This window comes from Thunnus maccoyii, chromosome 17 (assembly GCF_910596095.1).
Source record: "Thunnus maccoyii chromosome 17, fThuMac1.1, whole genome shotgun sequence".
Lineage (NCBI taxonomy): Eukaryota > Metazoa > Chordata > Actinopteri > Scombriformes > Scombridae > Thunnus > Thunnus maccoyii.
The window spans coordinates 19,903,608-19,930,802 of record NC_056549.1 but is presented as its reverse complement, the minus strand read 5'-3'; the positions used below and the strand labels follow the sequence as shown (position 1 = coordinate 19,930,802).

The 27,195-nt window shown below is 39.7% G+C and overlaps 2 protein-coding genes across 9 annotated transcripts; one reads left to right on the top strand and one right to left on the bottom strand.

Moving 5' to 3' along the window:
• Positions 1–618: 618 nt before the first annotated feature.
• On the bottom strand, positions 619–21,804 carry pum2 (pumilio RNA-binding family member 2). 8 transcript variants are annotated; one of them, XM_042391469.1, is made up of 23 exons: positions 21,599–21,804; positions 19,525–19,888; positions 14,876–14,944; positions 13,897–14,002; positions 13,499–13,686; positions 13,218–13,390; positions 11,720–12,014; positions 11,526–11,619; positions 11,246–11,353; positions 10,968–11,113; positions 10,269–10,389; positions 9,871–10,011; positions 9,209–9,514; positions 8,849–9,076; positions 8,389–8,656; positions 8,078–8,207; positions 7,827–7,961; positions 7,542–7,679; positions 6,782–6,907; positions 6,418–6,489; positions 5,308–5,429; positions 4,152–4,344; positions 619–3,149 (listed from the first exon to the last, which is right to left on the bottom strand). In XM_042391469.1, the coding sequence occupies exons 2-23, from the start codon at positions 19,873–19,875 to the stop codon at positions 3,018–3,020; spliced, it is 3,642 nt and encodes a 1,213-aa protein (XP_042247403.1). In that variant the 5' UTR covers positions 19,876–19,888; positions 21,599–21,804; the 3' UTR covers positions 619–3,017. The 8 variants fall into 8 exon arrangements, with proteins under 8 accessions (XP_042247403.1, XP_042247405.1, XP_042247406.1 ...); XM_042391471.1 differs by lacking the exon at positions 21,599–21,804 and adding an exon at positions 21,053–21,434; XM_042391472.1 differs by lacking the exon at positions 21,599–21,804 and adding an exon at positions 20,398–20,965.
• Positions 21,805–22,596: 792 nt separating this feature from the next.
• Positions 22,597–25,027, top strand: LOC121882938 (rho-related GTP-binding protein RhoB). The gene has a single exon (XM_042391476.1). The coding sequence runs from the start codon at positions 22,826–22,828 to the stop codon at positions 23,414–23,416; it is 591 nt and encodes a 196-aa protein (XP_042247410.1). The 5' UTR covers positions 22,597–22,825; the 3' UTR covers positions 23,417–25,027.
• The last annotated feature ends 2,168 nt before the right edge of the window (positions 25,028–27,195 follow it).

Sequence of the window (27,195 nt, the reverse complement as noted above, 5' to 3'; positions counted from 1 at the left end):
AAAATATTTCCCTCTGAAATGTAGTAGAGTAGAAGTACAAAGTAGCATCAGATAAATGAAGTGTAGTACAAAGTACAGAGTCTCTCTAAAATGTAGTAGAGTAGAAGTATAAATATTCAAGTATATGAAAAGAAAATACTCCATTTACACAAGTTACTACTTTCCACCACTGGTCTACATTCATTCACAATATGGCTAATACTCATTTCTTTTTTTCTTTGTGTACATTTTAATCACTTTCATCTCATAATGTATTCAAATAAAATGTATTTAGTTTTCTTAGGCAAACATTTGTTCTACAGACCGAATGCTTGGTGGGTAATATTTTTGTGAAATTGTCTGTAAATAGAAAATTGCATCTGTTAAAAGACTGTATTAAATGAATTGTTAGCAGCACAATTCTTATACTCTTGTACATTATGTTTATACTACTATTTACTTTACTAGGCCTACTCCACTGGGGATAAAACTTGACCCAGATTAACATTTAACATTTTTCCTTATTTTAGACACAAGACTACAGCATTAGTTCAATTCCAGCTTCTGAAAATTTAAATTATAAAATTTTTACTTGTAATTATACCCAACCGAACATGAGAAAAACCACAACAATGCAGGTCAAATGTTAGAAGAACGGTTTAATCATACATAGTCACAATTCTGCTTCCAAAAATGAGTTTGTTTTCTTCATCTAACATCTGGAAATGTACATAAGGCCACCTGAAAATGTACATGACTTTGACAGTGTGACAAAACTCATATGTTCATATTTATATAATTGACAATATTTTACATTGCTTTTGCTTACAAGGTAGTAGCTGTTCCAAAATACAGCACTCTTCTGTACAAAAATAATTCTTGTCATATCCTGTGAAGTTTCCATGGTAGCAGAGAGGACTAAATGCAGCCTCAGTTTTAGTACAGTTTTTTTTTTCCTCTTTTTAAACTGTCACACATCAGAAAGACTATCAACAGTGGATGTTACAGCTCCAGTACAAATAGAGGCTGGCCTTTCCCATAACAGATTAAAAATAAAAACCATGCCAGATTGTGAAGCCATAAAGTTTTTTTTTTTTCTTCTTTAAAATAACACTTGATCAAATAAAACTGTATACATTATATTCAAGGGGAAAGGAGTGATGAATATACACACATCAAAATGCACATTTTTGCCTTTTCTCCCCAAAAAGTGTAAAAGACATCCCATTTACAGCATAAACGTTTACAAATGTACAACTGTACAGACGAAATAAAAGCATCACTACAAATTTAGCAAGGCCTGTCAAACACCACGACTAGACATTTTTCAATTGAACTAATAATCTTACACTTAATAACTGCACATATACTACATGTATTCTACAATTATTCATATGAAGCAAAGAAGCCGTCACTACAAGCATTACAGGTGACTTGTATAGCTTCTGATGGCCCCACCAGCCTCCACCAATGCACTTGCATACCCAACCAAACAAAAAAAAGAAACTTTAAAAAACAAAAACAGAACCATTAAAAAAAAAAAAAAAAAAAGGTTCTTTAGACATCCCTTTCTTCCACTTATCCCACTAATTCTGGTTCATTTCATCTCAGATGTACAAAGCTGGGATAAGCGCCACATCACAACATTTTTTTTTTTTAAAGTACTCTGACCTTCAGGCGGTGGGGGTCCCATCATTGCTGCAAGCCCCCTACCCAAAAGCAACAATTTACTCATACATAAAGATGCTATACATTGCTAAACTACTTCTACGCAAGAGATGATTATTCAGTACATAAAGATACCGTTTTCTAGGGCAGTGTTCATCTCAAACTACAAGACAGATAAGATGTTACACAAAACATGATAAAGAAAAAAATCATTCCAAGGATTAAAACCTGTCACAGCATGCCAATGCATACCCCACTCCCACCCGCTATCCCACAAAAAGCCCCCCAACTATGGTAATTTCATGTTAAGATTATACCAGGTTACACGCCCACTGTACAACCAAACCTCATGCTCTGCTTCTATAAGTTAATGGTAACGTTTTATCTTGCATAAACCCCCCCACCCCCCCTCGAGTGATCACCTGGATGAGGGAAAGTAATACAGCTCAGAATGGGGCTCAGTGGATGCAGCAGCTCACGTTCGTCAGTCTGTAGCATTTAGTACCGAAAACTGTTCAGACTACTAGCTGCTGGTCAACAGGGTAAACACTTGAGCCACTTAGCCTGGAGAAAGGAGGCAATGAAAAAGGCAAGAAAAAGCCACCATTGGAAAACACTACCCTAGACTAAAGCACCAATCCCCAAAGCCAAGCTCGCAAACTGGTCGTCGAGACCTCTGGGTGACTGTGGCACCTGACACATAGTCCTCACCTGTGGACGGAGGCGTTTATATCCATCCATACTATGTAGTGCTATTTGAAAACTAATCCATCAGCTGCTTTGGCATGGGAAAACATTTTTACTGTGCATGGGATAATATACAAATATAATATTCAATTGCCTAGACTTAATTAGAACAGCTGACATAGTAAGTCTGGTTACAAAAACAAATGGAATTTTTGTTAAAAGGATCACTCAGTTTAGCCTTATAAAGTCACTTGCTGGTGTTAATTGTAAGAATTGTAAATTTCAGCAAATGTGTATAAGTTTTTTTTTTTTCTACACAGAATTTACAAGGTAAAAAACTAAATGTACAAGATATATGAAAACCAGTCAAATACATCAATTACATCATTAACAATGGGCTTGTGCTTTACCCAGGAAAAACAGCCTGCTGACTGTGCGTCCCCTGGGGGCCACGCTGGGGACCTGCACCAGGGGTGGCAGAGTGGCAGGGGTCAGTTGTCACAGCGTTCTTAGGTGAAGTTGACTTGTCTTTTTTTTTTTTTTTTTTTTTGGTAATTCCCAAAAAGTGGGATGAGAGGGTGTTAAAGGCTAACCCCTATGGCTAATGAGCATCTCACAGAACAGGGGGTTTGGGGCTCCTACTCCTCCACTTCTTCTTCAGGGGACCCAGGGTGTCAACGCGACTACATGAGGCCGTTCGTGGGGCCACCGATGGGGCCCAGTTCAGATCCACTCTTCATGTAGTACTTTTCTAGCTTGGCAAGAATGTGCTTCCCGTAGGTGTACTTACGCAAAGTGGCAATGTGAGGCCGGATCTGAAAAGGCAGCGAGGGCAAAATGAATCAGCTAGTTGACAGAAAATTAGTCAGCAACAGTTCTGATAGTTGATTTGTTAGAGTCATTGTAGCAGCAAAAAAGCCAACAATTCACAGATTCCTGCTTCTCAAATGTGAACATTTGATGTATTTTTTAGTCTTCCATGATGGTAAATTAAATATCTTTAAGGTTTTGGACTGATGGTTGGACAAAAACAATAAATAAAAATCAAGAAAATAGGCAGATGAATTGATAAAATTAGTTGAAGCCCCAGCTCAAAATCAATGAAGTTTCATTTCAAAAAAGTAAACTAAACTAATTTCACCAAGTCCAACACATAATATAGGAGAAACAAGAAAAGCAAAATGTAGTCATTCCCACGTTTTATACTCAATTTTTTGCATTACTGCATGAAAGTTACAAAATAATAAATAATAGTTTCCACTACAGGCTCACACACTCAAGTTAGTTTAAAAAAGGCACAATGCTGAGTATGTACCAACTGGAACCTGTCATCACTTAGAAATTAATGAAAAGAAAGTCTTTTCACAACAACTAAATCCAAGTCTGGAGTTTTCTGATGATATTAAAAGGGTTAGCATCACTGTGGCTTCTTTATTCTAGAGTTGTTGTGATATCAGTATTGGAAATGCCTCCGATACTGCCTAAAATGCTGGATCAGGTATCGGTGAGTATGTGAGTCTATGCACCAATCCAATACCACATAATTTATTAATAAACTTAAAAGTAGTTTCACACCCGGAATGAAAGTTCAGGTATCGAGAAAGGAAAGATGGCATCGGAGCATCTCTACTTGATTCCACAAACTGCATTGGTAAAAAAGTGTAAATTAGCTCACACACTTTTAATTTTGTCCAAATAATATGAATTCACTAAAGCAGAGGTTTCAAATGTCTTGCTAGCTATGCATCATCTTGCTCTGCATACAGTCCCACTCCCACAATATCTAAACATGTACACACATTTAGTAGTTTACCAACCTTGTGCATGATGATTTTACGCTGAGCGGGTTCTGCCATGTCAATCATTCTTTGGACAACATAGTTGGCGTACTGGTCCTTCATCATGGTGTACAGGGCGCTGTGGGGGCCATCCTTCTGGCAGCACACTTCATCTATCAGCAGAGCTCTCTCAGCACGTGAAGAGTGGATCACACATTTCTCAACAACATTACTGAGGAAAAACAGAGAGAGAAGATTCTATTACAAACAAATTCATAACTTGGCTGAAGGAGTCATAGTGATGTCCAGTCAGGGAAGATGCTTTATTGGTTGGTCAGGCTTACTGGGATGTTAAAACCCTTTTCTCTTGACATTGTATCTGTGGCTTGTATGCAACAGATAAACAGCAACACTGGGTAGAAAACTACAACAATTCCACGCTGGCCTAATTTTACAAGTGTCTGTGTGGTTATGAGATGTCCCATTAAACTTAAGGGTATGTAAGTAGCAAGTTCTTACTTCCTTTTAGGATGGCTCATAATGCACTTTTTATTAAAATACACACACGATATTACAGATTTTAGATGATCATTCAAGAGACTTTGGTGTGTCAAGGAGCTCTGATAAAGAAAACTAAAATTCAGGAATCAATTTGAGAATCAAGACCACATTTTTTTCCCCTCTCCACAAGGCTCGGGAACATGTCATTAAATGGTCATACCACACTGATGTCTAGTCAGCAGCTGATTATCTAGCTGGTTCCCGCAATGTGCTTATGGTCAGTATGTAATGATACCGTTTGGCCTGAAGCAGGGTTGCTAACTGGGTTGACGTTAATAGCTTGTATTTGCAGTACTGCTATGATTGTTCAATTCACTGGAAAAAAAAGAGGCACTGACAAGTGGATCTTACAGTGAATGTGAATATCCTGTGATACAATTGACCCATTTGATTAAGGTTTTCTTTATTGGATTAGCTGTGCACTTACTCCATCAGCAAATGAAATGATGATGAAACATTCAGTCGTAGGAGTGGGTCCCTGGTAGTGGAAAATATTTTTGGGGACAATTCAAATAAAATTCTGTACTAGTTTATGAAATACTGTAAGGTCAGAGTAAAATCTGGCAATCTTGTCACCCCCAGATAGACCTCAGTGAAATCTTTATCTCTGCTGTTACATAAAAACATGGCTTACCTTGCAAACTTGTGTTGGCTCAGAATAAGAACCTTTCCGCGAACCTCTGTGACTATCTTGCTCTTATCCTCAGGTCTGCCGTGCTCCAAAACATGCTGAATGACGTAGTTACCATACTGATCCTGCAGGAGGCAGTGGAGGTGTAAGCACAAGGTAAACAAACAGTCATTTCAATATCTATTCATCACAAAGAATCAGTGAGACACCCGTAACTCCGATTGATACTCATGCACTACTTTTCACCATTCGCCTTAATTGTTGTGAAATAATCATGCATCTCTACAATGACAGGTAGACGAAATGAGTGACACCCCCATTTGTAGTCTTACAAATACCCTTACGTCATCACTGCGGAAGGTCAGACAAAACAGATGCTGCTGGTTTGGAGTGTTGCTGACCAAACAACACAACCAATAGCATCTTTGCCCCTTCAGAAATGGGTGATAGACAGTTATGGGTGTAGTTTTAGTGTGACAAGATGGAGACGAAAAACTCACCTGACCAAGCAACAAATAAAACCACTGAACTGTTTTGTTAAAGTAGTAATTTGTTGGGTAGGTAATGTGATCTCCACCTTTAATTTTGCACTATTTGCCTTCAAATGCATTTCCTGTCAATCTGTTTTAATAAGAACCTGTATCAATTTGCTCTTGGGCTTGACTTTAAGTCAAGTACTCAAGCTCAATTTACAAGTATTTTGAGGACTACATATGTACAGCTTAGTGGTCCTGAAGTATTGATTAAGAGTTTTCAAACTCTTGGGGAGCTTCTATCAAATAATTCTAGGCAGAAAAGGAAAAAAAAACATCAAGCAGATATAAAGAAATAACAGATTGATCAGGAGATGCTGTAGGCAAACGAGAGGAATCGTCAGACAGCAGGGAAGCCTTGTGAATCCTCTGTGGCATAAAGCAAGAAAGGGGGGAGGGAGGCAAGAAAAAAAAAGCAGCTCAGTGGGTTAGGAGAAGGCCTGTAAAAGGTGGGAGTTGGAGGACTATCTAAACGTTAAATCAGATTCTTTACCAAAAAAAAAAAAAAAGAAGAGAGAAAAAAAGGGAAAGAGGAAGGAAACACGGAGACATCCGCGAGAGAGAGGCAAATTGCTCTGACCTTGAACAGTGCATCGCGGGACACTGTATAATATGTTTTGGGTGTCATCTCCAATGATACGCCTTGATATTTCTAGATGGAATAAGTGAGGGGGCAGGGTGGATGTTTAAATAATCACATATGTCAGATGTAATGACAGCTAACAGTACAATAACATTCATTCTTTTACATTTAGCAGACCACAACTACACAGGAACAATGACACGCTAAAAATATGAAATGTTCAAACATGGAGGAGACATGCAAATACACATGACAAGCACACATCTCAACAATGATCAGTCACATCTAGCAAACATATACGTTGCATCTGCGATAAATCTGGGCTTAGAAAATGAAAAAGACTGGAGACAGATGTGCTCACCTGGCCCAGCTGTTCAGAGTGCTGATGCAACTCTTCCAGGATGGGCAGAGTCTGCTCCTGGGTGCAGTGCTCCAAAATCCTTTGGATAACTCTGCAACCATAAGGGTGTGTGGACAGCACAAACACCTGCAAAAACAAGAGGAGAACAGTATTATGTAGCAGCACAAATATTACATCATAACTAGAATATTACAGCTGCACTAAACTGCATTAAAAAGGGAACCTTAAGATGCATCACTATTCAGTTTTTATCCTTAGGCTGATTATTTTACCTATGAAAAACGGAAAAGTTGGCTCATTCACCGATTGTTGTATTGCCTTACAATTTCTTTTCAGTGGTTGTATAAATTTGAAGTCAGCCTTGCTGTTCAGCCACGAGCGCACAACACTGTGCTCTTTGCGGCTTTACCATTAACTACTTAAAAGAGGTTTCACACAGATGGCATTGTTCCTTTTATCAGTAGCTCACATGCTTTTGATAACCTGAATAAAACTAATTAAATGGATGTTTAACTGTTTTCCTATGTTTGATTCTTTTTTGTATTTGTATCATGTTTCTGACCTCTAATCTCATTGTTTCTTCTTACATTCTTGTATTTACATCAAACAATGCCATGGGTCAAAGCAAATAGAGGACACGCTTGTAACTAATGGAAGACTGAATGGAAGTTACATTTCCATTTCCCCTACTCATAAGTAGATTATATGGGCAATGATTGAGCCATTACTTATAATAACAACAACAACAACAACAACCCACCTGGCCTTGGAAGGCATCAATAATGAACTGCAGGGCTTGAGGCTGGACACACTCGATGCACTTCTGCACCACATGGTTGCCATTCTGGTCCTTCACACACTTCAACACATGGCCATCCAGCTCACGGACAATGTCGCTCTGAAATGAAGAATTCAGGGAACAGGGGAAAACCAATTTTAACAGATGTCAGTGTGTTAAAATTTATGACTGCAATATGTTGGATAAGAAAACCCCACTAAGACAAGGTTTGCAAAAACTGTTTAAAAAAAGTGAAATCTCACTTACAATTACCTGCTGGTCAGAGGAAATGGACTCCAGGGCTTTCTGAATGACCCTGCAACCATACATCTGCAATGCCAGGGGGAGGACATGCCCACGGATACGTGTTGCTAAAGCCAACTTCTGGTCTGCACTTCCAAACTGCATGACACAAAAACACAAAACTATTGCAGACATGCTACAAAACACAATCATCATTCTAGTTACTCTAGTGCGGTTACTAGCATGACACCATGATACACTTTAACAATCCCAACCTCAAAGAACTTTTGGATGACATAGTTCCCAAATACATCAGTCATCAGCTGGTATGCTGCCTGCAGAATCTCTCCAAATACCATCTGCCTCTCAGCAGGAGTGGCTCTCTCAAGCTTCTGCTGGATAAATCTAGAAAGACAAGATTAGAAGATGCGTTTAGATAGAATAGAAAGAAATCAGTCAGATTTCAGTACACCAGTGCAATTTACTCATGTTAGGTTCACAATTGATGAGATCTAAAATTTAAAAAGATTTTTTTGAAGTGTCAGAATGAAGCTGCATTTCAAGCCAGAAAGCATATCTCAGCCACCTGGATCCATGCTGGTCTTGAGAGAACTCCACCATGTGTCCTGGCAGGTCACGGAGCTGGAGGTTTGGGAAACGGTTGTTCCTGAAGTCTTCCAGTAGGCGGCTGCGTCCGGATGGCATTACATCTGAGCGACTGTAGCGGGGTCGAGACGGAGGGAACAGCTGGCTGCTGGAATTGAACAGACTGGACGTCCCGCCGGTGCTCCGGTACTTGGCTTCAGCTCCAGGTGCTGCAGAAATGTAACGTCCGCTACCATTCGTCAGGCCACCTAGGATTACAGGGTGACAATCATGACCAGACACTGTTATCACTGTTATAGTAGCATCAGTTGAACATAATACAAAATTATTTTTTGTTTCTGGAACGACATAGTGACTGACCTTAAAAATTATTTAAATAATAATAATAATAATAATGATAATATTATTGTTTACATTGTTCTCATTAATATCAGGCTTACCTAGGTGAAGGCTGGAAGAGGATCCATGAGAAGAGGGCAGAGAAGGTGGAGGAGTGAGTGGGGAGTGGCCTGGTGTGAGACCAATGGGGCTGGGTGAAGAGGAGTAACCCAGGCTATTGTAAAAGGGCTGGCCGATGGGAGTTAAACTGCTGCCGCCACGTTTGTATAGATCAGAGCTTGCCAACAGGGAGTCCCTGCGAGATACACTGCTACTAGTAGAGCTTGATACTGAAAAAGGATAAAAAAACAAACAAACAATGACAACAATCTAATAGCAAAACAGTAACTAATGAAATATAAAAGATGCTCATCAGAGAATCTAAAAACTATTTCTCTGTAACTTGTGCTTTAGTCACTGACCTGAAGAGCCAAAGCCTCCAAGAGCAGAGCCCAGGCCCACACCGAGGGAGCCACCAGTGCTGCTGAAGCCCAGGGAGGAGCTTGGTGGTGGTGGGGCAGCAGAGGTGTGTGAGAAAAGGGAGCTGCTCTGAGAAGTGTTAGGGACTGATCCAGAGCCGTAGAATGAGCTGGACGGCAGGCCGCTGCTGGGTGGGGGAGCCTGCTGCTGCTGCGGCTGGGGTTGAGGTTGAGGCATGGAGCGGTACAACCCATTGGCTGGAGGACCAGACATGTTGTTACCAGAGCCAGACGCTGACACCGCAGCTGCTGGTGAAGGGACAGAGGGGAGTGTGAGGAGTGAAAGGAGAGCAGAGGTCAACATGGCCCAGAATGGTATAAATTAAGTAAGAACAGGGAGGAGTATCATGTGGCTTTGTGATGGTAACAAAATAAAAAGCAGTGCAATTTTAGTATGAAATGAGGATGACCAGGTACTTTACTATTTGAAAATGAAGGATTTAAAAAAAAAAACAACAACACAATGATGACTAAATGATTAACAACAACACAATGATGACTAAATGATTAAGAATCTGACAATGGTTTTGGTCTATCACCAATTCTAAATGCCTTGTTTCCACATATTGAAAATTATCTACAATGACAGGTGGACTAGTACTTACCAGCCTGTGCTGCAGCAGGGTTGATGAGGAGAGGAGTCTGGACTAGACGAACTGGCCCACCCAGACCAGTTCGGGCACCAGGGCCCATCACAAGGGCCCCAGTCTGGTCATAGTAAGCTGCAGGGGCCAACACCTGATAACCTAAGATAATGAGGAACACAGCAATTACAGATTATTAAATATAAAGCAATTTAAAAGACATTCAATTCAGTTGTGATCTACACAAGAGAAAACATCATCTTCAATACCTGATAATTATGAGAAATTGAATAGTTGATGTTTTGAACATGGTTATCACAATCCAAAAATCCTGCTTACAGAACATATTACAGCGAAGATGACCATGTTTGGCTATTTGAGTAAAAATATGGTATAGTGGCTGTATGAAGTCTACCAACCTGGCATTCCTGCGTATGCCAATGCAGGGTTTGCAGCAGCTGCAGCAGCTAGAGATTCCTGTTGACTCTGTTGGCCTTGCCCAGGGGTAAGAGGGCGCTGGTTGTTTCCTGTGCGCATCACCTGAAGAAGAAGGTAAGGATACTGTCACACTCACAGGCTGCCAAAGTACTGGATTAAAACCTTTCAAGCGTGTTGTGCACTAACCCTGAAAACTTAGTTTCAAATCTTTAGTTCAGTATGACATTAAATGTTCAGGACTAAATGAATAACAATCTAGATTTAAGTGGTTTGATTAGATTTGATTAATGGTGACCTGGCAACATAAGCAATCAACCCAACAACTGTTGTCATATTTTGATTCAAATGTTGCTGAGCAAGCAACATTTAAAGAAATGTCATTTGAAAATAAACAAAACTGTTCCAAATGTTACATAAAATTTGTGTTCATGTAGAAATCCATTGCTCATAGTTAGAAGATAAATAAAAAAATGTTTTCAGGCCTTTTAAAGCTTCCAAACATTTTGCATGTAAACACCTGCTCTTTGTATAAATTAATCAGGAATAAATCCCAAGTGCAATATTCTAATATTATATATACATTATACAGTTCAAATAGAAATGGGATGAACATCATTTAAAACTGGGAGGAACATCCAGGCTAAATATATGTAAACCAAATCAAGCATTACACTTTGTACCTGTGGTTGGCCTGGCCCTGGTCCCTGATTGGATGCTTGCTGATTAGCTGAGTGATTGGCAGTAGATGCAGCCTGTTGCTGGAAAAGATTGGCTGGGTACACACCCCAAGGAACACCATAGTACTGTGGTGGAACCACTGTGGGGCCTGAAGAAACATTTTGATATTACATTAACATCTTACAACTGATCAAGATAAAACTTTATTTGAACTTGGCAAAACAGTATCGTGTATCAAACACTGCTGCATACAAGTGATGTAAATGTGCTGTGTGATCACCTGCAAGCGTGGCTGCTGCTGCCAACCCAGCGGCAGTGTAGGGATCGGCTCCAGGGGGGCCAGCATTAATGATGTAAGGGTTTGGCACAAATGCAGGAGCGAGGCCAGCTGAGTAATATGAGGAACAGCAATGCAATTCACATTTCCATATCAAATCTCATTCAAATGACTCCAGTAAAACAGTAAAAACAGATCACAAGGCAACTTGACACATAAAGTAGTTTAACTGCATGACAGGACAGATTGCACACTACACTGAGTAAAACAAAGCCTGTCTTACCGAGATGTTGCTGCTGGGCTGCAGCCAGGGCATATTGTTGTTGCTGAGCTGCTGTGAGCTGCTGAACAGTCAGGGGATTAGATCTCTGGAACAACTGGAAACAAACAAACAAAATAACAGATCACAATCTGTTATGCAAACATACCATAAGAACTCTTAGTATAGTAGAAATGATGGTTTGGGGTTGAACAGACCTGTTGTTGAGAGTTGTAGTCAAACAATCCTACTGGAGTTCCCGAGGAGTCCACCTGAATCTGGTTCCCAGCATAGTCAAACTGGAGGGACTCCACCCCAGCTTGTTGCTCCATACCTCCCATGTTGTGGGCCTCCTGGTTCTGAAAGTCTTCGGTTGGGGCTTTGTTTTGGGTGGGATTCTGTTGCTGGAGGACATGGGCGTGGTGCTGGCTCATCATCTCCAAACCTGTCTGACTGGGGCCCATCCTCTCCACAGCCTCAGTGGGAGAAGCTTGACGGCTTCCAGGAGTTGGACTGGGGGAGCAAAGAAGTTAGGTGGCAAGCAAGACATGGGAACTTGGCTTGGGTCTTGAGGAGTTGTAGCATTTATTCACCGACAAATAGCCTAGACTGTACACATACTGCACTGCTATGTTCACAGCTATACTGCTAACTTCATACCCTCTGCTCTGGTCGCCAGCCTCACCGTCACACACCCATGCGCTCTCTCTCAACTGCACACTCGCTACCATGGATGTATAAAGAGAACTGGATACAGTGTCGGAGGCGGGGCCCCGTTCATTCCTATGAAAGTTGCTCAGTGGCGCATGAAGCCAAAAAAAGTTCAACAACTTCCGCATTGCTTCCGCATCTGTGAGGCCCACAGAGCAAGTGCAGTAGTGACTTTCGCCGGCAGAGTCGGCTACTTCCGGTTTAGCCCTCTGGCTAACTTGAATGGGGATGAAACAATTCAATTGTGCGGCTCCTCTAGGCTTTTGAAATATGATTGGATCAAATGAATCAAATTCTGATAGAGAAACAAGTCATTTTGCGGGGGTTGTGACACTCAAATTAATGTATCCGCTGATTTACAGATGTCTCTTTCACAATGTAAGTCTATGAGAAAAAAGTCTTTTTGGGCCAGTGTGCATCACGAGACGTTGTAATTACATGGTTTGGCCGCTATGTCAAATTTGCTTCAAAGCCTGGTGCTCTTCCTGTATCCAGTTCTCTTTATACATTCATGCTCGCTACGCACACAACCTACTCACTGAGCTGCCCCTTAAAAGAGCTACACTACTTTTATAACACATTTTAGTTATAGTACGTTAGTTAAAATCGCCTTAATATTGGCGCAGGAAAAAACATTGGATTATCCCTTCAATCATCGATATACAATCCAATTGCCAATCAGCACAAGCCTACAGGAAGCCCAGTGATGGTAAATAAGCCTGTAAGCCTTTACAATTATATTCATTCACTCAATTGGACATTTTCATTATGTTTCCTTCTTGCTGTGGATTGCAATGATCAAATGTGTCAAAACACCAGAAGAACTTAAATACCAGGACAGTGATGACTTAAAATAGCCTTGAGCATTCAAAAATGGGAGGATTATGGGGAAGATAAAAAAGGTGTGGGAGAGAGATTAAGAAACTAAATTACAGCACACAGCCTACTATAAAGCATCAAATACTTATTTGTTTACTTCATGTTACTCTAAAAAGGAACACCTACTTGAAATCTTTGCAGTCTCTGTCCATGCCATTCAGTAGACCTCTTCCATTGGCTTTAGCAGGATCACCTTCCTCTCCCACCTTCATCTCTGGGCTCTTATCCTCTTCAAACGGGGACACATTCTCTTGGGCATCACTCTTCTCTCTCCCATCTTGGTCAGTATCTCCTCCACCCTGTATTTATAATAACCCTGAGTAAGACTATGTGCCACCCATGAGAACAAGGGTAGAACAAACAACTCTATTTGATGATAAAGATTGTGATTGAGAGGCTTGACTTACATAGCCACCGTTCCTGTAGCGACCATCCATCTTGTCACCAGGAGAGGAGCTCAGGACGTACTCCACCATGCTCACCCCCAGGCCTCCACCTTCTGAGCGAGGTGAAAGCACAGAATTGGCATCACCATTCCCATGGAAACTCTGGCCTGGTCGCCGCTGCACCATGATTGGCTGAGACACTGAATGATCTAAATGAAAAGCCGTGATCAAATATCTAAATAGTTGTGTGTGTAAACTATAGCTGGGTAAAAACCCATTCATAAAAGGTAACACTGAAAACCATGGTCAATGGATGAGGATTAATGCTAATGTCCTTACAATCAGATCTAATTAATTCTTTAAGAAAAGAAAAAATACACCCATGAAAATAATAATCAAATTTAAAAGGAGTAACTCACGAGACGATCCCCACGCATTGTCCCTCCACTCCTCTCCGAGAAGCATCCCTTTCCTTCCATCCTTAGCCAACTCATCAGAATCCCAGAGCTTTTTTGCTGGCAAAAGCTAAAAATAAAATAAATAAATAAATAAAAAAAAATTGTACACATTTTCTAAGGATCTGTAAAATTACTGCATGTCTAAGGGGAGTGTGACATTTGAAATATGCAACAATCAACAGCCATGGCTTTAGAGCTGAAATGATTAGTCGATTAATCAATTATTCAATCAACAGAAAATTAATTATCAACTATTTTTATAATCGATTAATCGTTTTAATCGTAAAAAAAATTTTAAGCAGAAATTTGTTGGTTTCAGCCTCTCAAATGTGATGTTTTACTGCTTTTCTTTGTCCAACATGACAGCAAACTGAAAATATTTGAGCTTTGAACTGTTGATCAGACATCTGACATCTGAAGACGTCACCTTTGGCTCTGGAAAATTATAACGGCCAGCTTTCCACTATTTTCTGACATTCTGTAGTCGAAACGATTAATTCAGAAATTAATCAGCAGATCAATCAATTATAAAAATAAGTGTTGCAGCCCTTAACTGTTGTCTTGGTTAGGCAAACCTTTTCTCACTTAAAAATGGCACACACCAAAAATCTATCTGTAAGTGTGAACACTCCAATCTCCTTTTTCCAATAGACTTTACGGTGGCTGTAGTTGGCTCCTTCATATAGAACAGAGGCAGTGTATTCCAAATGCCCTACCATGTGTTTTAATGGTAGGAAATAAAAAAAAATCATAAACACCATAAAAACTTCTCAAGGACCACAATGGAAATAATCAATCATACTTAATGTTTTTATCCCTCATGACTGCACCTACTGCAGTGCAGAGTGTATTCATCACAATCCACTTTTTTTTTTCATTTTGATTTTATAAACGTACAAGAACGGGGAAAAGGATGGTTGATAAGACAAAATATGCTTACCTCTCCCATCCCCCTTGACTCCAAAGCAAGAGCTTGAAAATCATAGTTCATTTCATCCACAGCACGGACCTGAGACAGAGGAGAAGACAAGGACACAGTTTTATACACCAATTTTGATTTAACACTATCCAAGTAATATTACTTAGCCTGTGACCAGAAAGCTAAAAGTACTCAATGCAAGGCTGCAAAATACAGACAGTACAAATTCAGAGAACAAACTACTGTTTGCTCAGTTGAAAACATTTTGGTTTTGTGAAATAAACAAGCCAACTACAAAATAACATGGCCTTAACATCATTTCAAAAAAGGTGCCTCACCCCATAAAAGACTGTTGTTCAATACAGAAGCATTTTACATGAAGTTTCTAAATAAGCACCACAATGCAACCACTTCATGGAAAGATAATGTGTGCATGTGAAAGGTAGGGTTGTCCTAATAAAAAAAAATTCACTCTGACTTGACTGTTGAGCCTAGAGATTGTTGGCATGAAGTGCGACCTGCAACACTGTATCTTATTTTAAGGGAAAGAAAATAAAACCAGAAATGAGCAGTAATGCAATATTAACCTGGATAGTATCTGCCTTAAACAGACTGTGCCCTCAGACAGCATCTTTCGTTTCATCAGGCTGAGTGATAACCCCACGGCCAATCCACTGTATACACGGGGGCCCAGTTGAACAAAGGTCTCACACATGCATGGGGATACAAACTGAAGAACCTTTGCTCAGTAAATGGACTGAGATGCCATGTGTCTCCCCAATTCAATGATTAGAAGGCTTGCCCTACACCAGGAAGTTAAAAAAGGAACAATTTGCATAAATCCCAGCTGACCATTTGTGTAGAGCCTGAAAAACCAAAAAACACAACAAAACAGAAAAACTCTTAATTAAGAACTTACAAACGACAGGTGCCTGATACATCAGCCACCTTACTGGTATAGATGAGACAAGGCCAGTCCAGTCCGGTGGAAGCTCAATACTATCTGACCTATTATACTGTGTGACCTATTTAACTACATAAAGCCCATATTAAGATCACTGCAATAATAACAATCTTGCCTTCTTTTATCTCCTTTAGAAGGTCCATTAAAATTATTGCAAGTCTACTATTGATAGTCTGTTTGCCCAGTCCTTGTAAGACTCCCTGATTTTTTAGTAGAAGTATTTTAAGATGTTTTCGAAACTAAAATGTGTTATAAAAGTCTGTCGAAAACAAGCACAGAGACCCAGGGAGACATGAGAGCAGCTGCTCTCTAACAGCTATGTGTGATTACAGCAGAGAGCAGGGGGGAGGACAGACGTCTCACTCTGCTACTCTTTTGAGGATCTTCAGATGCCAAAACACTGAAAAACAATTTATAATGCTTTAAGATCGGATATTACAACTCTGGCTAGTTATCACAGTGAGAATTAGAGGTCAATCGATTATTCAGTCAAAGCATCGATAGGACGTTTTACAAACTCTCGGAATCGGTGGAACTTGGCTCCAATAATGGCTAATGGCTGTGCAGCCTCCACCGGTCACATGGGGACGTACATCACCATTTTGCATGGAGGCTCCTTACACAAAGTCAAGGTTTTCCCTACCATTATAAGATTCTAGTACAGTGCCTAAGTGCTTTTTTTTACAGCACCTAAGCTGAATGTACAGGGAAAAAAAACTGTGCTTAGAGTTCTCTACTGCATTTTGGTGTCATTTATGGTTGCGCTGCTTCTCTGTTCTCTCCTCTCTGTGTTTGACAGATAGCCTACACAGAGCGAAAAGCAGAGAAAAGAGGCCGGTGGACACAGTGAAGAGAAGATAACTCAAAGATTTCTCGAGTTGACGGCAACTATGCTCGTTACTGTAAGTGCAATAAAACCTCTGCAATTAAAAAGCCAATAAAAGTACTTTATCAAAGCACCTGTTCAACAAGCATGAGCGTGTAGAAAAGCCATATTTTCAACTGCTTTGTCCGTAGTCTCCTGGCATGTTTTACACAACCACAGTGAACAGCGAATTGTTACGAACAACCTAAAACTAAAGCTGTCTGTATAAAGTCGAACTGTTAAGCTTAGTTGGCCACATATCTTAAAATTTGGCAAATTCTTGAAAACTTAGCTACAGGCTGAAACAGCAGCCCCTCTTCTCTACCTGCGGTACCTGCAGGCAGTGAATCGCATCAGCAGCAGAGGGAGGAGGACAGGCGGAATTACTGATACCGACTGATGTCTGTATTCTTCATTCTTTCTAAACTTCACTCAGTATTTTGATGTCATGAATATTACTATTCATTTTAGATTTGTTTCCACTGAGATATTATAGACTTTATATAGTGACTTTGCTGTTGTGAACATTGCTGATGCTGCTCTAAAAACAGTATTTAGTTGTGTTTGAATATAAATCAATTCTAATCCTGTTCTGAATTTATATGTTTTAAAAATAATTATTAAAAAAAACTCTTTAGTAATGAAAAAGAACCATTAAGAGTACTGATAAAGAACCGGGCTGACAAGAGTATGGATGAGATCAAGATAAAATCCTAACATACCCATCTCTGCAGTTGGTTAGTGGCTTCACCCTGAATTTGGGAGGATGAGCAGGTTTTAGGTATTTATTAGAAACTGGATAACTGTTGAACTGAACACCTAAGTCAAAGTAATAAAGTCAAAGGGGTTTATTGAGGTTACTGTGGACAAGGTGGGGGGGGAGATACATCGGCCAATTAATTGATTATTGGCTTTTTCCTGCTCCAAACTATCATTATATCAGCCTTTAAAAATGTACTATCGGTTGACCTCTAGTGAGAATCACCCCCCTGCTGTGCACCGCAGTGGCCAAAGCACTGGTCTAATTCCTTTGCCCACTGCGAATGAAGGGGCTGTGAATGTTTTATTAATGCAGTGCTATTGCTGTCTTAACACATCTTGGTCTGTATGCATTTTTCCTGTGACAGACTGGTGATCTTTCCAGTGTATGGCCCATGTCTCACCCAGTGTGTGCTGGAAAAAGTGAATATGGGGGGGGTGGATGGAGCCTGAACTCAAATAGGTTCACCATCATAAAAGGAGCTCTCAACTCTCAGATTTTGCTCGGTGTTAGAGGCTTGAGAAAGAAACAAGGGCATCCTACACAGAAGTCTTTTTGGACAGACACACCCCTTCACTTTTAAGTAAAAATTAATTATCGGTGTCAACAAAAAGCACTAACTGAGATATAGCCAATATAATTCACATTCTCTGGAATTTGATAAATGAATGATGATTACCATATTTCCTCAAATACAAGGCAGTACTCAATTAAAAGCCGGGTCTCTGATAATGGCTGGGGGCGTGGTCGACACAAACAAATAAAGGTCAGCCCCAAAAACAGGCCAGGGAAAAAACAAGTGGGTGCCTGTTATATAACCTGCATGCCAGTTAAGCATAAGTAGTAGTTACCTGGATGTAGCTCCAATTCTATGAGTACATAGCCGACCGTCACAGAGAGGGGAGGGGAACAGAGGAGACGTGATATCGAGAATTATTGTTCTACACCTCGGAGTAAGTGGATTAACGGTAACAGTAACAAAGATTTAACAGAACCAACAGAAGCAGATCAGAGGACAAGGAGGCTCATACTAAATTATGAGCAAATATACTTATCAAACAGAGGAAATTAGAAATAAAGGCCTCTCTCTAATATTAGCCTGCTTCCAATATTTGCCTGGTACCCTCTGCAGTTGAGGTAAATAAAGGCCCTGGCCATGATTCGAAGAAATGTGGTAATTAACCTACATACTGATATTATTTTAGCAGTTAAAATTGTTGCCTCATGTCTGTTGTGTAGTTTTAGCAACAAACACATTTTAATTGCCTGCTGGTGTCACTTACATTGAATCACAGTGGAACAACCACTATGCATCAGGAACCAAAACTAATTTTACACATGTAGTTGTCATAAGGTCCATTTCTAGTTTGTTTCCCCCAGTGTAGTTATGCTACTAAATGATTTGTACACACTGTACTTTCCCATCATAAACTAGATTTTTTTTAAAAGCACAACCATGGCAACATACATTTTCACCTTGAATTAGTCATTGGGTATAAAAAACAAAAACACACACACACAAAAAAAAACCAAAAACAAAATGAACAAGAAATCATACACACCCTTTTTTTTATGCTGAATGAATTGTCATTGTATTTAGTATTTGCTGCACTACACGCCATTAAGCTCTACCAACAAAAGCCAGTGACATTTTATGTGCTTGAACATCCATAATAAGGGGTGCCTAGTGGAAAAAATATAGGATATATGGCTGGCACCTGAGATAAACCCTATGTCTGATGGGCACTTTTCTGAATTGTGAAAAAGAGTTTGCACTCTACAAATGAACCAATAAAAATTATCAGCAGGTGATCATGTATTATTTTGTTTTCTTTCTATGACATTGTCAATGAATAGTCAGTTCTGCAGTTTTGGAGAAACTGACAACCCCCCCCCCCCCCCACACACACACACACACACCACATCGATTCACGAAGTATAATATGTAAACAAAATACAATATGTCTAATATTGATACAACATTCAGTGAAATGTCAGGCCTCAGATGATGCAAAAATATTGCTGTCTGTCCATCAAACCTGCACTAAACTGAATATCATTTCAATGACCGGTCTCTTTACCTGATCAATATGATTGGCATCTCCAGTTGGCCAGCGATGCTTGCTGGGTGGGCAACCTCCAAGCTGCTCTCCGGGCTGCCTCTGAAAGAAGTATCCAACTGTGGCGTCATCCTGAGATCGTCCACTCAGCGGAGGCTGCGGGGTACCTGGGTTAGGGTTAGCACCCCTGTCCATGCCCTGTAAATGTGGGCCTCCAGGAGCCTGTCCAGCCCCCCCAACTGACGCTAGGGGACCTCCACCGTGAACTCTGACACCTCCAGTCTCAGGAGCGCCATTTGCATGCAGCATCCCACCTCTCGTCTCCTGCCAGGCCACGTCATTCATACCTAGGATGCTGCATGGAACGCTCATTCCACGGGAAAGCCTAAACAAACATAACATGAGTCAATAAAATGATAATCATAGTTCAAGTTTACCTCTATCAAATTTATAGATACAAATATATTGGTATATCAAAAAAGTATTACAGCGCACACCAGGATGCTAGGATTGACACTATTTTTATTTACAGATTACATTAAGCTGGCACCCAGGAGAGAAGCACTGCTGTGCACAGGGTATCTTCAGTTTTTTGACAAATATATTGGTATTGATGATGATATGAAGAGCAATCTCACTAGAGGACATAGCCCTTTTGTGCTTCTCTGCCTAATTACATATAATTGAGTTGGTGGTCTACCAGGATGACTTCATGATAAAAGTACTCTGCTATCTGATTTAAGTTGGGTTTTTTTTTTTAAATAACCGCCTACGTCAATGTAACCCCCATCATAAAATGACAGTTATTATATCCTGGTGAGCTTTTAAGTAATGAAAACTATAAGTTACAGCATATGGCCCTAATTTCTGACTACTGTGACTCTTGAGACTAACTTTCAAGTGTTGTTTAGGAAAAGGATCCTCCCAACTGAAGAATAAACACAAAAAATGGTACAACTTAAAATTTCTTCGCCGGGACATGACTAATTCCTGAATTGCTAACTTATCTCCATGCCATTACTGTAGATTGTAACGATAGTTACTGTAGCCCTGAACATAAAAAATACATTGCTTCTTTAACAACTGGGCATTAACGGTACGTGGAAAGTCTAATTTAGCGTGCTGCTTATTTCCGAATTAGCAAAAAAAAGAACAAAACAAGCGGCTGACAAGGATGTTGATGGCTTGCAATAACACGAATGCTACATTTACCGTTAGCCTAGTGTTAGCTGGTGACCATAAAGCTAACGTAACACTACAATTAATGTAACGTTACTGCTGATAAAAAAATACACTCAAAAGGCAATTATCGATTAACCACGATGAGAGCTATGGTTGGCTTATGTACATATGTTACTAGCTACAACGATACATCCAACATTACTGGTCGTTGTGGCAAAGCGACGTGCCTTTTAGCAAGCTAACTAGCTAGCTAACCTAACCAGCAAGTCCGCTGCTAACGAGCAAGCTAGCCAGCTAACTTAACGGCTTTAACTGACAATTTACGTCAGCGTTAATCTTAAAATGTTTAATTTGTAGCAGTTCGTACTCATTTGGTCTACTGTTGTTTCCTTTTTCGCCACTTCGTTTATTTTATATGGCGGAAATCGGACATGTTTAACGTTACCCGACTGGAGAGAGCATTAGCGATAGCAAGCTCCTTAGCTAGGCAGCTAACGCTAAACGCAGCAGGCCTTCTCTGTTTATTATTGGTTGGCTACGCTGGACATCAAAGTTAAATTAATTATTTGACCATTGCTTTAATAGTAATTTGTGGCGCATTTGTTGGGCAGAAAACAGGTTGTTTTTCTTGGCTTAAAATACCAACTTGGATGCAACAACAAGACAAAACACACCAACAAAGCTAATGTACGAGCTAGCAAAAGCTAATTGCCAAGTTGGTGTGTTGTGTGAGCTGAAACATCAACCAAACACTCAGCGGCTGAACAACATGGCCCCCCTTCAAGTTACAAACAGAGGGGCCTTTACCGCTAAACAAAAGGGGAAACACTCACAGCACGGCAGTCGCGACTAACATAGTCGCTTTACAAAATATTTTGCTTCCGACGTGAACAAATAAAGAGGAGATACTTACGCGCTGTCGTGTCGAGAGAGGGGCTCTGCTTGTTGCACGCCGTCAACCTGAATCTATATTGTTTTGTTTCCTTGCAGAGAGAGCGGTGATTTAGCAAGGCTGGTTGGTCAAAGCTAAGAGTTTGTCTTCGCTGGTGCCCCCTCCCTGTAAATAGCGTGAACTACGTAGACATGCAATGTAAATCTGCCTTACCTAACGTACCTTTGTGCACCATGTGAGGGTAAACCTGCTTCACTGTATTTTATTTCCTTCAGCAACCTGCCATCCGATATTTTATGAATTCAAATATAAAATAAAATTTAAAAAACGTTTCTTATTGCTGTTAAGAAATGTCTAAGTTGTTTGAACTAATTATACATATTTATTTAGTTTAAAATACAAAATGTGCAATACATTGCACTCATTACTGAATATTTGAACAGGCTCTATTACTGTACATAACCACCTACATGTACTATATAAAGTAACGTCTTATTTTTACTTATCTCAGTGCCCTTTAGCCTACACTTTTCACTTTTTTTTGCACTATTTGTATCCTGTTTACAGTTCACAGAAACAGTCTCACCTGTATATAGTCATCTCTTGTGTGCATTTCTAAAGATTGTTGTGTTGTTATTGTGTGCAAGCATATTGAGAGTCACTAAACCGGAGTCAAATTCCTTGTATGCGTTAACATACTTGACCAATAAAGATGATTGTGAATGACTCTTTATTGGATGCTGGCTAATTCAATATTATGGACAAGGTTGGCTCAGTAACAATAGGTGGCAAAGGCGTGAAACAATGCTTCGGGTGTGGGTTATGTTCTAATGGCTCCTAACGTGAATCATGTTAAATTACAAAATAAAAAAAATCCCCGTAATACATCATCATGCAGTTAGATTTGGTTGCTTTGGGCTGATCCTGGGTCGGGTGGGTCCTCGTGGTCCATGACCCTCCTCTACATAAGGAAAACCGATGAGATCCAATCACCTCTTCCTTTACAGACTGTGATCTCACCTCCCTATTTCCGATTGGGTTGCTATATTTAGGAAACCACCCTGCGCTTTATAAAGAGATCGCAGTGGTTTCTGGTTAAGGTTGTGTAGTTGAGAGTCAGGAGCGGCTGTCGGGAACAAGCCTGTTTAGTCTCATTCAGAGTATTTAGGCTGAGAGAAGCGGACACAGCTGGTACTTTTGTCTTTTGGAGGCTACATGTGAGCGAGAGGCAATAGGGAAAAGGCAGACATGGCAGACATACGTAAGAAACTTGTCGTGGTGGGGGACGGCGCATGTGGGAAAACATGTCTACTCATTTTATTCAGCAAAGACGAGTTTCCCGAGGTCTATGTCCCGACTGTGTTTGAGACATATGTTGCGGACATAGAAGTGGACAACAAGCAGGTCCAGCTGGCTTTGTGGGACACAGCTGGACAAGAGGACTACGACCGGCTGCGCCCCTTGTCCTATCCGGACACCGATGTCATTCTGATGTGCTTCTCCGTGGACAGCCCGGACTCGTTGGAAAACATCCCTGAAAAGTGGGTCCCTGAAGTCAAACACTTTTGTCCGAATGTACCCATTATATTAGTGGCCAACAAGAAAGATTTACGCAACGACGAGAACGTAAAGAACGAGCTGTCCCGACTGAAGCTGGAGCCAGTGAAAGCAGAGGATGGCCGGGCGATGGCCATGCGCATTGGCGCATATGACTATTTGGAGTGCTCTGCCAAAACCAAGGAGGGCATCTGGGAAGTGTTTGAGACTGCAACACGGGCAGCCTTACAAAAACGAAAAACGCCATCAGGTAGTTGTCTCAAATGCTGTGTTTTGATGTGAATCGACGCTGTCTAGAGAACTGTAACGCACAGCCAAGACGTTTCCACCGCCGGGATTTGTCTGAACATGTAAGGGCAGTGACCATGGTTTTGATACTCCCTCCTCGTATTCGACCTTGGTTGAACCAAAACGAATGACTAAGAAGTTCTTTTGAACACGCAGACGATAACCATCTGATATCGGGGTGTGTGGAAATGCACTGGTTACAGCATGTTCTTGGGTCACATGATCCCAGTCTGATTGGTGGAGGGGTAAAAAGGACAAACCACTACATTTCAGTGGAGGCCTTATTCACCCCCTCTAATGTGGCCAAGGCCTCTCCAAAGGCCTGCTTTCGAGACAACATTTCAATTGCTCACTTATTGTGTTTCAAAGTGTTTGCATAGGCCACTTGCCTTTCTGCCAAGGTTATACTTTGTAATAAGCAAAGCAGTACACTTGCACTCGTTATTTATGTCCACCTTGTATTGTAAACAACTGTATTAAGTTTGGGAAATTGCACAGCATCTGGACACTGCAGTAATTCACAGAAAGTTTTTTTTTTTATATATAAAAGTACGAGTCAGTGAAAGGATGCCCATGGGGTTCTGTATAGTTTCTTCTGATGTTTTACATGTTTTGTTTTTTTTAAATAAATACATCGCTTAAGTTTACAGTTAATGGCAGGTTATGTCTCAAGTTTGTCAGCTGGAACCCCATCCAAAAAGTATGTTTTTGACTCCACAGTATTAACTTCCTAGTTTAATATTTGTTTTGCAAGTTTTCAGATAGATAATCTGTTGCAGTTCAGTGCACAAACAGTATGTGTCACCAGAAATATCCTTTTAAAGTTTGCTAAGCATGCTTCTATCCCACATTTTATGCTTGTTGGTGGCTATACAGTGACTAGTTTTGGGAGGACAATGATGAAGTAGCTGCTTTTTGAACATGGCTTATGAAACAATGGTTTTATTGAAGCACATACTGTACACTATGTTTCTGAACACTGCACTCATGGTCTAGCTATTTCAGAGGCTGACACATTTCAGCTGTGTCAAAGACTTGGAAGACCTGCTTGACATTTTCTATTTAGGTACAGCGTAATTTACAGTTATGTGGGTGATATTTCCAGAGAAGATTGAACACTGGCGTGTGAGTGCTTTGCTCAATGAAACAAGTTGTTTTAGAAAGAGTTGTGAAAAGAAAGGTGGGCTATGTCACAGCTCTATGAGCCACTAGCACACACTCATATGGGATTAAGCCATCTGATGGCAATTGACAACTTTGATGGAAATGTATCATGATATGTTATTATAACCACAAACTTATAATAATTACACAAACTTTAGCAAAAGGGTATCCCTTTGACTGAGACAATAGACAAAAACTAATGTGAAGTATTAATGTTTTTTGAAGCTGTAAAATGTTTGTTTACAGCAGTAAAACTGAATTATGATTGGTTGATAAATACATGAATACTAATTTTCAAATGCATTGTCTTTCATTATGACTGTGAATGTACCTCAAATTTATTGGGTATAAAATATTTTTGGGGCTTGAAAGTTTGTGACAGAAATCAGTGTTTCTGAGTAAATTTTCCATACTTGTGGAATAAATTCAGCTCATGTTTGATCTGTGTCTACAAATAAGTGTTGTGTAACTGTCCTCTTAGACGATGGTGGGAGTGCTTGCTCAAATGACAGCAATGAACAAGAGACTGTTGCTACACTGGGGATCCAGGGTAAAATCCTGGTGGATTTGCTATGCCAGTTATTCTTTTAATGGTTACTTGAGAGGAAAAAAAAGCTAAATTTTGCTTGAAACGTGTAATTTTTCCATGGTTCAATAAGAAACATTAGTAAAGATAAACCAGAGTTTATCTGAATCCACCCAGAGTTACGATGGTGTAAAAGTCACATTCCTCCCTGCCTTCTGTTGCTGGGCTTTTTGCTGACTTACAGGACAGGAATGCATTGTGATGGACTGGTTAATTTTCCCACACTGGCCCCCCTCATGTGCCTCTGATTTCCAATGTTGTTAGGTTATTATTCACCAATCAGACAGTTCAGTTTTCATCTTTTTCTTCATTTTATTTTAATTTTTTTCCAGGAGAAAAAAACAAATAAACAATGGAATCACAGAGAGGAAAAATTCTGAAAACGTGCCAAACTTATCTGTTTGTAAGAGTTTATCAAATTATGACCACATTCATGTAATGACATAATTTGTAGGTTTGAATGGTACATCAGAAACAACAATGGAAATTTTTGTGAGGAAAAACAATACGGTATGTAAGGGAACAAGCAATACTGTTCTGGGAAAGTCAATAAAAAAATCAATGTGTCACTATCTCTACTTTTCCATTCTTTAGCCTAATTTTCTCACACTGAAAACAAATACTTACTTCAGTGTTGCAGCTGGCATTTGTTCCATTATACTTGAAAGAAAAAGTATATATATATTGATAAACATATGAACTTGGTTTTTAAATTTTGTGATTTACATCATCTATTTTTTCTGTTTCTGGAAGGACAAATTGACCCATAACTTTAAAATATTCCTTATGGTGGTGGTGTGAAGTAAATAAGTACTTTTACTTACATTAGGTTCAGTTTTGAGGTACTCAGTATTTCCATTATGATACTTAATATTTCTACTCTACTACATCTCAGACTTACTTTTTACTCTGCTACATTTATCTGACAGCTGGTAAATAGTTTGCTGTTTTATATTTTACATACAAAACAGATGATGAGCTTCTAAAGTAGGATGACAGGCTCAGTGGTCATTTTCCTGTATTTTGATTACTTTTGGTACTTAAAGTACTGATAATACTTCCATACTTTTACTCAAGTACTATTTTAAATTTAGGACATTTACTAGAAATGGAGTCTTTGTATTGTTACTTTTACTCATGTTAAAGATCTGAATATTTCCTCCACCACTGCTTATGATTACACATTACCAATAGCTATCACTGGAAAACTTGATTCATGTATTCCAAAGGGTGGGTACCTTTTAGGGTTTGACTTTTTACTGTTGTTAACAGCAACTGTCAAACTGACTATGTGTCTGTACTCATTCTCATTGTTTAATGACAAGACAGTGCCACAGTGTGTCTGCGTCACAGAAGCTATTTTTGTCTCAGCTTAATTTAGACCTGAGGATTCAAATGACTAATGAGCATATGACAGGGAAGTATAGTGTTTTTTTTTTTTAATGATACCATATTGTGACTGTGTTCAGTTTAGTTGTTTTTAATGAGTATCTTGATTCTATTTGGGAAGCAGCTCTGATATAAGCTGTCAGGGTTCATGTCAGGAAAATACTAGAGCTAAAATGATTAGTCAACCGATTTATTGAACAGATAGAAAAATAATGAGAAACGATTTTGACACTCTGTTAATCATTCATTAAAGTCTTCAGTCTCTTCATTAAAGTTTATTTCCAATCAAAAATGCCTTCCTTCCTAACATTCCTTACTTCCAGCTTCTTAATTGTGAGGATTTCTTTGTGTTATATTATAGTAAACTAAATATCTTTAGGTTCTGAAGTGTTAATCAGACAAAAGAAGCAGTTCAATATCATCACCTTGGGCTTTAAAAAATTGTAATGGGCAATATTTCACAATTTTCTGACATTTTACAGACCAAACGATTAATCAAATTATTCAGAAAATAAGTGGCAGAATAATCGATAATGGAAATAATCATTAGCTGCCCTAAAAAATACCAATTTATACACCAAAACACCCGGGGAGTGAATATTCATTTTGAGAAAAATGTTTACAAGTGTGTAAA